We start from the raw sequence: 13,756 nt of genomic DNA on the forward strand, positions 1-13,756 counted from the left end.
TACCAAGACAAAAGAAACTAGGAAGGAACGGAGGTACTTTTAATGTAAATAGCAGAAAAAAAAACAACAAAGCATGGTACTACAGGAATTACAAGTGTATCACAAAATCAACCTCAAAGAACTCTTCATTTAAAAAAAGTAAAAAAAAGTGTGTCAGATCCATTTTTCTATACATTTCCAAACCGCTCAGCACGTTTTCGCTTCTTTGCCTGAAAAAGAAAGAAGGGGTGGAGGCTGAGGAGAAAGGTTACATAGTGAGAAAATCAAGTTTGTAACATGGCTTGCATTCAGGTCTACCTCAATCCCCCCACATAATATGCATGTAAACACAGAAGAACTTCATTAAATAAACCCTTCACACCAATTCTTAAGAAATTCATTCATCTTAATAGGACTTTCTCTTTCTCCAGCAGAACCCATACCTCTGAATCCTCAGCTCCAGCGGAGGCTGCACTTGTGACGATGCCAAATCTCTCCTTCCTCTTCTTAAGTTTTTCATCATCCTCAAACTGTGAAAAACAAAAAGTACCTTAACAAAACATCTATACAAGACATTAGTCTGTATGAAGTTCTTCTGAAATGAAAGGCTTTAAAAGTGATCATTTCCAGTGATAAGTGCAGTAGTCTTTCCTAATGTTAGGATCATTTAGAAGGTAATAGAGAATCTGTTCTTCCTGGGAACAGATTCATTCTTCTGTGTGAAGTCTCAAAAGCAAAAAATATAAACTAGTCATTTTGGCAGCTTGATTTTAATAAAATGAGAAAGGTTTGAGTTCTGACACTTGTTTTAGAATACAATGACCACTTATACATCAAGGAAAACTTGCAAAATTACAATCAGCATAGTACTTCAAGTGCTTATGTTTTACTGTATGTTTTACCTTTTACTTTTGATTGCCAAGAGGTAAAATGCAAATTCACAGTTAAAAAGGCAGAGGAAGAGATAAGACCAATGTTTTTCGCATTTTGCATTAAAAAAATATTTAAGCTTCATATGGCACATTACTTGTCAAAATTGTGACCAAGATTTTTCTGAAATATTAAAAAGATACCTTTTTAGAAACTGAGGAGACATTCATGCCAAAACGTTCTGCTCTCTTCTTTAATACCTCAACGTCAACCTAAAGGAGAGTGGTGTGTTTAAAAGTTATTTTGCAGAGATAGAAAACAGTTATTAAATTCCAATTTCAAATTTCCCTCCAAATTTGCAAGCAAATTACTTACACTTATTTTTGCTGAAGTTCCTAAACACAAACAAACAAAACAAAAAACATCACTGGATGGACATATCCATTACATTTTCATTTATTAATCATTGAACATGCAGCCTTAAATTCAAAGAAAAAGAGACTGGGTGCCACGACATAGTGGTCATACAGACAACACAACAAACAGAACAAGCACTGCTGTCTGACTGCAAATGACTGACGTTTGACTTTTGAGGTTAACTCACCTTTTGAAGAGTCAGGTACTGGCAAACCAAACCTAATAAAACAAAAATAAGATTAAGATATATGGATGCTTCAAAACAAACACACATACACAGGTTTGTACATCCATCTTTGTGAGGACATTCATCGTCATAATGCAATCCCCAGCCCCTTATCCCAACCTTAACCATCAAAACGCTTAACCATCCCTAACCCTTACTAGGCTCGTAGTAACGGTTCTGTCTTTTTGCTTTTTTTATAGAAATAAAAAAACATTTAGTTTAATTGGACAACGGACACTACAAATATGAATGGAAAGCGTCTGCACTGCTTCATATACAGCACAAGCTGCAGAGTTGCAGCAGGAGTGAGAAGAGCTTTTCACACTGCGCTTAACCCCGGGTTATCCTCGTTCTAAACACTGCTTTTAACCCCGGGTAAAGGAATGTTTCACACTTGTAATTTAGAAGTGGGGTTAGCACCGCTTTTTACCCGGGGTTATGAAACCCTGCTCCAGAGCAGGGTTAGCACCGCTTTTGCAGTATTAACTCCGCAAAATGGCTGCCCACCGCTCCGGGTGTGTGTGTCCACAGTTTGCAGCGTGTGTGTTCACTACTCCTAATGTGTGTACACCAACTTGGATGGATCAAACGCAGGGGACAAATTCCGAGTATGGCTTACCATACCTGGCCTTCATATGTCACTTTCACTTTTAAACAGGGCCTAAAATTAAAATTTCCCAAGCGCCAATAAGAGTAAATATTGTGTTGGTCATTTCAATTTTCAAGCACAAGACGATGTGAAAGGTAACTCAATTCATTACTCGGGCACTGTGTAGAAAGTTTTGTGTGCGCACACATCCGAAGCGCAAGCTCAGAAAGCTGCGTCTCAGAAAGCACACAAATACAGAATTGAGCTGTTTCATGACTTCTTGCACTTGAACGGACAAATTCACAAAAAAAAAAAAAAAATTGTCAAAAAAAATGCCCGTCTCAGCGAGTATCCCAGTAAACCTAGTCGGTTATGTCTTAAATGAGCGTAAACAATAGAGAAAGATGTGTATCAGTATATTGGATCCGTGCATTAGGCCTAATATTTCTGCTGCTGTCTGTGCTTGTAATGTTAGTCAAAGAAAAAAATTATTCACTGCTTTTGTAACTTTAATAAGGATTAATATACGTTTAATTTATACAGCGAAGACTATCTAGTGTTATTTTACATTTGACTACTTTATTCAGTGTCTACATGAAAACTACTGTTACTGGTCTTTAATAATGTTTTAAATGTAAATTAGTTAGGCTAATAGTTTTAGCTGTAGTATCAAAATTGAAATTTTTACTAGTATCTAATATTTTGGTGTCAAAAGCTGCCTGTTTTTGCAAAAACGGTTTCATGGCTGGTAAAAAAATATTTATGGCTGGTAAATTTTCTTAAGTCACCAGCCATTGGCAGGTGTGGCAAAAAGTTAGTTTTAGGCCCTGTGCGCAACAGATCCTGAACGTCATTGACAAATATCTCGTGAAATGCGCATTCAGTACTGCTGCTGCCTACACACACAGTAGAATTTAAAAGCAGAAGTAAAAAGTGGGCGAGCATTCAAATCTTTAATCTTAACCCTCAAATAGCTCTTTAAAGGGGTGTCAGAAAGTGAGGACCAACCAAAAGATCCTCAGTTTGTCCTCACAAAGATGGTCTAAAACTCAAACCAGTTTTCAAAGATAACTATACAAGAGCACACACATTTAAAATGTAGTTTCAACAAATGGTTATGTACATTTCTATCTTTTTACATTCAAATATGTGAGAATTGTTTTACCATATTGCTACAAGATAAAAATGTAAATCTTACGCAAGAAATATAAGCCACACCATAGTAAAGCAATTCTTCAAATAAAATACATTTTCATAATTCTTGAGTCTTTGACCCTCATTTAAAGACATTTTTCTCTTTAAAACAGGCAAACCTTGCTGCTCGCGCTGCCTTTTTTGTGTCCACACTCGGTGGAACATTGAAGCGCTCCGCTCTCTTCTGAAGCCTCTGCAATGAACAAAATTGTAATAGTTTAAACAAGAGCACATTTAACATAAAATTCCTCATGACAGTAATGTAAACAACCACAGGAAGTAAGCCTATATAATAGGCTTACTTCCTGTGGTTTTATATAATTATATATATATATATATATATATATATATATATTGTTTTATGATTATTAATTGTTAAACCATTATTAATTGTTAAACCATTTCATTATTTCAATAGGTTGAAGGGTTCAAATAAACAGATGCTTTGCTTGGTCTTAAATTCACATTTTTTCAGAACCTGCTACATTTTTTCCCCAATGAAATTGGAAACTAAAGTCTCTCTCTCATTTTCTTTTTAACGGTAACACTTAATAATAACTGCACACTATGAAGCATTAGTTAAGCATTAGTAAATAGTCAATTCATCATTTATAAAGCATTATAGACATTAATAAGCAGTTTATAAATTCAGCTATAAATGCTTTGTTCTTCATTTATAAGCATATCTATAATGTGTTTTCATACTTTATTAAAGATCAATTTATCATTTAGTACATTATGTACAAACCAGTTATTTAGGAGTTATAAAACATTTAGAAGTGGTCAGTTAACTATTGTTGTGAGCTCATCTAAAGTGAGGACTATTCATGCCTCATAAAGCTTTTAAAAAGGACATTTAAAGGCTCAGTTATCTTCTGCACTGCTGTTCTCTAATGTTTTAAAGTTAGTACTGAGGTAGTTTTGACACTGAAATATTTTTTTATATTATTTTTGTTTTGTAAAAAAAAGTTATTGGTTGTATTTTGGCACTGGTAAATTTTTATTCAGCAATGTTTACACTTTACAGAAATTTATTTGTATATCAGATTGCAAAGGCGTAGTTTCATTTTACTGCAGTGTTATGTTTTCTGGAGGTGTACAGGAATTTTTATTTTCTGTGACATTACTTTTAATTTTATATCAAGTTACCTGTCGTAAAGTTTCATTTTTTGCTTGAAATAAATATTTCTATGTGCTGTATCCTTTAATTCTCCTTTATAAAAGCTATATGAGGTATAAATAGTTAACTGACAACTACTAAATGTTTTATAACTACCTGAATCAATCATGAATTACAGTAGGAATATGTGCTAATAAAGCATTTATTAACACACTGAGTAACTATTACTACATGTCTAAATAAGATGCATAAATGTACATTTAAATAGTTTATTAATCATTTACTTACACTTCCTAAATGATCTTATGAACCACTGACAACTCCTAAATAAATGGTTTGTAAATAATATACTACATAATTTAGAAATGATAAATTGATCATTAATTAAGGTATGAAAATATAATTATTAAACACATTATTGATATGCTTATAAAATCAAGAACAAAGCATTTATAGCTGTATTTATAAACTGCTTACTAATGTCTATTAATGTTTTATAAATGATGAATTGACTATTTACTAATGCTTCATAGAGTTATTATGAAGTGTTACCCATTTTTCAAATAATATTTTTATTTTATTTCAGCTTTATTTCAATTAACAGAAATGTTTTTAACTGTTTTAGTGAACTATAACCCTGCTGTAGACTCTGTATATTAAAAATATTTAAACATTTGTGGTGATGTATTTTTGACTACCACTGTGTGTGGTTTCAGTTATTTAATACTTTAATCACACATTCATGGTATTCCACATAAGAAAGCAAGTATTACAGGTTTGAAATTACATATTCTTTTGTGAGCTAACACTTTAGGTAATTAAAATCGCAGTAAATGATATATAAAAGAGCCATTAGATCATTACCTCACCAACTGCAGCAGGAGGGCTCATCTTGACCAGTTTTTTCTCAGTCACTCTGAAATCATGAGCACAATAAACAAACTGTTCCAAAATGTGTAAACAATAAGCCTCTGACAAAGCTAAAAGTTGCTCTTTCAAAAAAGCACTCTAGTGGTAAAATACTACAGTTTCTCCTTTGGCACCACAGTTCTCCATTGTTTTGTTGAGATTACAGTAACTTCACTAAATGGCAGCACCAATCAAAAAAGTAAATCCTTTAGGGACAAAGATAACAGTTGAAGTCAGGGGTTTTCAGCCTGCAGGACCCAATTTAGTTCTCCTGCATCTTACATATCAAAATGCCTGACTTGCCGAGTATTCACATAAAAACAATCGGCTAGGTTTTCTACTTTGGGAGAATAGCGGATGTGCATGTATGTTGGATCTGCGCATTCGGTCTTAAAGTGACAGCAGCTTAATAAACCTGCTGCAGTAATTTTTTTTTTTTTTTTTTTGGAGCACAAAAAGTATAAAATTAAGGTTGAACCACTGTAGTCACATGGACTATTTTAATGATGTCTTTAATACTTTTCTGGGCCTTGAAAGTGGTATTTGCGTTGCTTTCTATGGGGGATCAGAAACCACTTGGATTTTCATCAAAAATATCTTAATTTGTGTTCCTTAGATAAATTAAGGTCTTACGGGTTTAGAATGGCATGAGGGTGAGTAATTAATGACAGAAATTTTATTTTTGGGTGAACTAAAATTAACTTTAATGTTAATCCAACAACAAAAGAAAAAAAAAAAAAAAAACTTGATGTTACTTCTTTTCTTACCAATTGGTTGCTTAAATAATTGCTTAAAGGATTAGTTCACTTCAGAATTCATATTTCCTGATAATTTACTCACCCCCAAGTCATCCAAGATGTTTATGTCTTTCTTTCTTCAAAAACATTCCAGGATTTTTCTCTATATAGTGGTTTTCAATGACTACCAATAGGTGGAAGGTCCAAATTGCAGTTTCAGTGGGGTCTACATGATCCCAGCCAAGAAATAAGGGTCTTATCTAGTGAAACGATCTGTCATTTTCTAAAAAAAATTAAATTAATTTATATTCTTTTTAACCACAAATATAATAAAAACTAAAAAAAGTATTTTTACTAGAACTTCTGAAAAAAATATTAATTGCTGCAGCCTATTTAAAAATGTTTGAAAATGAATTATTTTTATAAATTCGTTTTGATAAATTCATAAATACTTCAGTTGTTTAATCACTGGATTAATCAGTTTTGAACTAGTCTTTTGAATGAATGATTTAATGACGAATAAATTTTTTAACAGTCACGTCACCACCTACTGGTGTAACGATGTAATCGATACAATCTTTATTTGAAGCGCCAAGTTACTTTAAAAAAGGTGCGTAATTTGTTCTGTTCACGTGCTCATCAGATGTCTGTGATTGGCTACAACGATCAACGCTTCAAAAACATGTTGTAAATAGACATCAATGACGCTCTTTACAGAGCACTTACACAGATACACACGGGAGCATTTGAAAGCAGGCGTCTGTCAGCGGACCGGACAAAGCGCTTTCAAATTCAAACACTCCCGTGCGTTGATCATTGTAGCCAATCACAGACATATCTGATGAGCTCATGAACACAATGGCCAATCAGAGGCATTCACGAATCCGCTCAACAGTGCTCAAAGCGTCACATTTTTAAAATTTCAGTACCGACTTGGTACCATAGTCTGTACTTTTGACAACACTAATCAGAAGGGATGCCCACTGTCTTTGAAAAAACCTGGTTTAAGTGGCTAATTGCAAAATAAGCTTTATGTTAGCCTGACACAAATGTTGTGAAGTACAACATTTGCTGATGTATTAAGGAAGACATCTTTAATTAGAAATGTTAAAAAAAAAAAAAAAAAAAAAAAAAAAAAAAGACATACGTTTCAGGTGGACTAAACTCCTCTTTCTGGTCAGCGCTCTCTTCTTTGGCAAAGGACTCCTAAAACACATGTGAAGTATGTTATGTTGAGCAAAGCAATCACTATGACTGTGTAAAATTCCAGATGGTACAAACACAAGAAACATTTTTTGTCAATTTACACTTAGTATTAAAACCCATCTCAGGCGATCTGATTAATGAGAAACAAAGAGCGGCAGTGAGAGATGCATGTGACCACGCAGCTTTATAGTGTAAACTCTAATTTGTTTTGATGCTTCCTGATCATCAAAGTACCGCCTACTCACCTGTCAATCATCCACCGCCCTCTGTTATTCTTAAAAATAAAACTATATGTGAAGTTTGTCAAGAAAACTAGGGCTGGGGAATGTGATGAAATATCTTGGCGACAAAAAGTGTGTCCCGCCATATGTAAATATAGCCATGTTAGAGCAATAAAGAAAGATTCATGAATGGCAAAAAGAATGGGATGTGCCTGATGTTAAAAGTTGATGTTATTAAGGGCAATAAGCTTTGGGAAAAAAAAAAACAAAAAAAAAAACTTAACGTAGTATTTAAAAACCAGAGAGACCGAAACCTGGCTAAAAACAGATGATTACTTTAAAGTCGGCATGAAGTTGCGTTAGGCTCGTCTTCCCTATTGTGATGTATATCTGAGTGAAACAGCTTCTTGAACAGGAATAAAATGTAGGACAGGACAGAATGTTGTCTGTGGGAAATCAATTGGATGGTTGGATGTTTGTGGTTTGTGACTGGTTAAATTTCTAGTCATATTCTCAGTGTTACTCAGAGGTTTCAAGTACAGTTCTTCTGAAGTGATGGTGCTTTATATTACGTTATCTAGTGTGAACAAAAATCCCTTTTGACATTTGTACTGGCTACTGACTTTATCAAAGAGTTGAGTATGACTGACAAAAATTAATGCATGTAATCATACCTGGTGAGGCAACTACAGGGAAAACTATGTGCTTTTTTCATACTTTGTTCCATATGTGATTTATTAACACACAGTAAGTGACAGTAAGTGATGCATGCAGTCATGAAATCAGAGACCCTCCCCTCGAAATCTGTTCACGGCCACTTGTGATCAGCCAAGACAGATCTTAATACCAAGTGTAAACTGGATGCACAATGCATTGCTATTAAATAAAATAACACTGGAGCTACTAAATTCAGTGTACAGCGATTTTAGCTTTTGCCTTGAGAATACTATGGAAATGCATTACATCCAGGATATCTTACCTCACCCTCACCCTCACCATCACCATACACTCCCAGAACTTCCTCTTCATTCACTTCTTCTACAAAAAAAAAACAACACATTTTAAGTGTTAAAGGGCAGTCCGTAAGTTTTGCCTCTTTTTCGCCATCTCTGTTCGAAACCTACAATTGCAGTTATTTTGTTGCATTATCTTTATGTGCATCGACACAGCTCCTCAGAGGAGAATGTGTGGCTGTCAGTCACCGCACCAGTGGATACTGTACTTCAGAATCATGGAAGTATGAACAAAATAAGAATTTTCACTGGAAAATGTCATCTGAACAAGTAAGTAACAAATTTGCCACTTTGACCAACTGAGGGGAAAAAAAAAAAAACATTACAATAAATCGCACTACCAATGGTGATTAAATCTAACAATCGCTTAGCTCAAATCACATCAAACCGTGCAAATTATTATTGTTATACTTTCTCAAATTGTTAATGTTAACAACATCAGCAGTATGTGACTACATGTATTTAGTCTGTATTAGCATTACCTTTAGATTTCAATTACTGTACAGTCTAATCAATCCACCATCAAAATGAAAAGTTACTCCAGCTGCTGTGAGAAAAGGCTATAAATGATCCTGGGACTTCTTTATGTAAACAGACGTGGCGTAATTGCGCAAAGACGAACAGCTGCATGCTCGAATTTCCCACGGAAACCTACCAGTACCACTCAAATTAGAAAACATTATTGCAAGATTACCGCTGTGAATCGGGCTAAGGTAAGGGGATAGTTTTGAACACTGGCTGGTTATGTACTTGCTCAAAAATTGATTTTGGATAACTTTTAACAAAAAAAAAAAAAAAAAAGTTACGAACTGCAGCTTTAAACAAGCAGGGTTTAAAATTAACACCCGCCAACCTGCCAATTGCATGTGAAAATAAACCATGGCATGTCACGCATATAAACTCACTATCCAATCTGGTGTATGGTAGGTTATGATTCATAAATTATTTTCGACCACTTTGAGCCAGGATTAGCAAAACATCAGCAACATAAAGCATAAAGAGGGCCGCACAATGAGAGAAGTGTGTAACCGTCCTCTATGATTTACATTCACATTTATCAAGAGAAAAAGGAGTAAAATAAGTATTACAGTATGAAGGTCAAAAAAAAATCATTAACTTGTTTTTAAGACTATGATGCCTATTGTTACAGTATTACACTTTGATATGAGACATCTAAGAACATAATCGTAAGGAGATCTGTTAAAGAACTGGACCATGAAGTGCATTAGAAAACACATACCATGCTCTTCCAGGTAAGCCTGCAGCCGGGCAATCAGATCCGCTTTATTTCCTTTGGCATCCAGCCCTCGAGCAGTACATTCTAGCTTCAGCTCAGCCAACTGAGGAGATTATATAATTTAATGACTGGAGTGACATTTATCAACCACAAATAACACATCTGCTGTATCAGAACCAATGCTTTGTCAGTCCATAAAAAGCTGGCATCTGAACAAACATGGCTACTTCTATATCGATAAAGTCCTAACAAACTAAACTAAATGCAATATGAAGTTTCTACTTTTCTAGAAAGAAAGAATAAAAGAAAGAAAGAAACAGACAGACAGACAGAATGAGACAAATACTTTTTTCACAGTGTAGTTTAATTTACGACTGAAATTTATGGATGAAAAAGTGAAAGACCAATAAATTAAACATGTCAACTACGACGTTAAATAACAAAACAAGTAATCCTAATATATTAGCTCGTGATACAGTAGGTGGTGTCAAATTCTAACGAGCTTATCTCAGTAAACAACAGTTTAGGTGACGATATGGCCAACACGTTGTTTACGCCCAAAAATGCTGTTTAGGAAAGCAGCTGACTGGGTGTTGGTGGACTATTATGGTAAAAAAATCGTTAACTTGTTTTTAAGACTATGTCTATTGTAACAACTCACTTTTCTTTTACATATACAGGCACGGTTAAGGAAAGAAGAACGTGTGCTGTTGGGTTATATATATATATATATATATATATATATATATATATATATATATATATGTGTGTGTGTGTGTGCGTGTGTGTCTGTGTGTTTTAGTTAATAAACCACTGCAAGAGTAGACTGTAGTATCTGAATGGTGGGGAACAACGTGAAAGTCGCGTTTTTAGATGAGTCTTAAAGACTGAGCTAAAATACTGTTTAGGTAAACGTACATGTTTTAAAGCGAAGGCGAAGAACGAAAGAAACACAGAGACTAGAGTCAAAACGCTGTCTGTCTATAGGAAGCTCGATGGATTTCAAGAAACAGAAGTGCTGAATGAACCTTGAGACGTTAAATCTATTATTACTTAATCATCACAATTCAACTAAGCACAGCTTACTGTTACAGTCATATCCAAACACTAAGTAGAAAGTTAAACTGTCCTTTGTACTAGTCTCTTACCTTGAGTTTATGCAGCTCCACGACTTCCGCCATTTTCTTGAAGAGGTTTGTATTTGGAAACCTGCTTCCTTCCGGTTTTAATGTGATTCATTTTGCGCTGCAGCGCCACCGGGCGGTCAGGAGACTGGACAAAGCTTGGACTATAGTTAAAGGGATAGTTCACCCAAAAATGAAAATTCTGTCATCACTTACCCACTCTCAAGTTGTTCCAAACATGTATGAATTACTTTCTTCTGCTGAACACAGAAGAAGATATTTTGAAGAATGTCGATAACCAAATAGTTGACGGGCCCCATTGACTTCCATAGTATTTTTTTACATACTAAGGAAGTCAATGGGTCATTTACATTGAATCAGCATTGAATTAAACTGAGCTAAATAATGAAACTGTTGTCTTCTATAGAGCTACTTTGTTTCATGATTGATTAAATTTGCTGTTAATTACTGTGAAGCTGCTTTGAAACAATAATCTGTAAAGTATTAAGCGCTGTATAAATGACTTGACTCTTCACAGAGCATTAAGCAATAAGCATTAAAACAGCAGTCTAATCTATCAGCAGGTAATGATGGATGTAAATCAAAATTATGACATGCTAAGTCACTAAAAAGTCAATTGTGAAAGTTGTTTTTCTGAAAGTTGAATAAAAAAAGTCAATTATGACAAAAAGTCATGACATTTTTAATCTTGCGATTGTGATCATTTTAAATTTAATGATTTTTAATCTCATAATCGACTTTTTAATCTCATAATCATTTAAGTTCATAAGTATTTTATAATCATTACTGTCATAACTTCGACTTTATCTCATAATTTCAACTTTTTATATCATAATTATAATATGAAAGTCAAAAATTAGGGCGGAGTATTTCGACTTAATATGTCAATTATTGGTATGTCATATTTTCGACTTTATCTTATAATTTCAACTTTTTACATCATTGTTATGATATAAAAGTCAAAATTAGGGCATAGTATGCCATCATTTTGACTTAATACATCATAATGATTACATATGTCATATAATTTTGATTTTATCTCATAATTTCAGTCCTTTATGTCACAAGTATAAAAGTTAAAAATTAGGGCGTAGTATTCATAATTTCGACTTAATATGTTAATTATTACTTAGTATGAATCATTTTGGGCAGAGTATTTCAACGTAATATATCTCACTTACTGCTTAATATGTTATATTTTCGACTTTATCTCATAATTTCAACTTTTTACATCTTGATTATGATATAAAAGTCAAAATTAGGGAATGGTATGCCATAATTTCGACTTAATACGTCATAATTATTACATATGTCATATAATTTTGATTTTATCTCATAATTTCAGTCCTTTATGTCACAAGTATAAAAGTTAAAAATTAGGGCGTAGTATTCATAATTTCGACTTAATATGTTAATTATTACTTAGTATGAATAATTTTGTGTGGAGTATTTCAACTTAATATATCTCACTTACTGCTTAATATGTTATATTTTCGACTTTATCTCATAATTTCAACTTTTTACATCTTGATTATGATATAAAAGTCAAAATTAGGGAATGGTATGCCATAATTTCGACTTAATACGTCATAATTATTACATATGTCATATAATTTTGATTTTATCTCATAATTTCAGTCCTTTATGTCACAAGTATAAAAGTTAAAAATTAGGGCGTAGTATTCATAATTTCGACTTAATATGTTAATTATTACTTAGTATGAATAATTTTGTGTGGAGTATTTCAACTTAATATATCTCACTTACTGCTTAATATGTTATATTTTCGACTTTATCTCATAATTTCAACTTTTTACATCTTGATTATGATATAAAAGTCAAAATTAGGGAATGGTATGCCATAATTTCGACTTAATACGTCATAATTATTACATATGTCATATAATTTTGATTTTATCTCATAATTTCAGTCCTTTATGTCACAAGTATAAAAGTTAAAAATTAGGGCGTAGTATTCATAATTTCGACTTAATATGTTAATTATTACTTAGTATGAATAATTTTGTGTGGAGTATTTCAACTTAATATATCTCACTTACTGCTTAATATGTTATATTTTCGACTTTATCTCATAATTTCAACTTTTTACATCTTGATTATGATATAAAAGTCAAAATTAGGGAATGGTATGCCATAATTTCGACTTAATACGTCATAATTATTACATATGTCATATAATTTTGATTTTATCTCATAATTTCAATCCTTTATGTCACAAGTATGATATAAAAGTCAAAAATTAGAGCGTAGTATTCATAATTTCGACTTAATATGTTAATTATTACTTAGTATAAATAATTTTGGGCAGAGTATTTCAACGTAATATATCTCACTTACTGCTTAATATGTTATATTTTCGACTTTATCTCATAATTTCAACTTTTTACATCTTGATTATGATATAAAAGTCAAAATTAGGGAATGGTATGCCATAATTTCGACTTAATACGTCATAATTATTACATATGTCATATAATTTTGATTTTATCTCATAATTTCAATCCTTTATGTCACAAGTATGATATAAAAGTCAAAAATTAGAGCGTAGTATTCATAATTTCGACTTAATATGTTAATTATTACTTAGTATAAATAATTTTGGGCAGAGTATTTCAACGTAATATATCTCACTTACTGCTTAATATGTTATATTTTCGACTTTATCTCATAATTTCAACTTTTTACATCTTGATTATGATATAAAAGTCAAAATTAGGGAATGGTATGCCATCATTTCGACTTAATATGTCATAATGATTACACATGTCATATAATTTTGATTTTATCTCATAATTTCAATCTTTTATGTCACAATTATGATGTAAAAGTCAAAAATTAGGGCGTAGTATTCATAATTTCAACTTAATATGTC

At 32.7% G+C, this 13,756-nt stretch overlaps 1 protein-coding gene across 2 annotated transcripts; it reads right to left on the reverse strand.

Moving 5' to 3' along the window:
* Window positions 1–18: 18 nt before the first annotated feature.
* On the reverse strand, window positions 19–11,007 carry sarnp (SAP domain containing ribonucleoprotein). 2 transcript variants are annotated; one of them, XM_051912859.1, is made up of 11 exons: window positions 10,867–11,007; window positions 9,722–9,821; window positions 8,448–8,506; window positions 7,189–7,247; window positions 5,260–5,311; window positions 3,395–3,468; window positions 1,454–1,485; window positions 1,225–1,244; window positions 1,053–1,121; window positions 423–509; window positions 19–234 (listed from the first exon to the last, which is right to left on the reverse strand). In XM_051912859.1, exons 1-11 carry the CDS (start codon window positions 10,897–10,899, stop codon window positions 187–189), a joined length of 633 nt encoding a protein of 210 aa, XP_051768819.1. In that variant the 5' UTR covers window positions 10,900–11,007; the 3' UTR covers window positions 19–186. The 2 variants fall into 2 exon arrangements, with proteins under 2 accessions (XP_051768819.1, XP_051768820.1); XM_051912860.1 differs by having other exon boundaries at window positions 19–209; window positions 10,867–10,959.
* Between the last annotated feature and the right edge of the window lie 2,749 nt (window positions 11,008–13,756).

Source organism: Ctenopharyngodon idella, chromosome 11 (genome assembly GCF_019924925.1).
Source record: "Ctenopharyngodon idella isolate HZGC_01 chromosome 11, HZGC01, whole genome shotgun sequence".
NCBI lineage: Eukaryota > Metazoa > Chordata > Actinopteri > Cypriniformes > Xenocyprididae > Ctenopharyngodon > Ctenopharyngodon idella.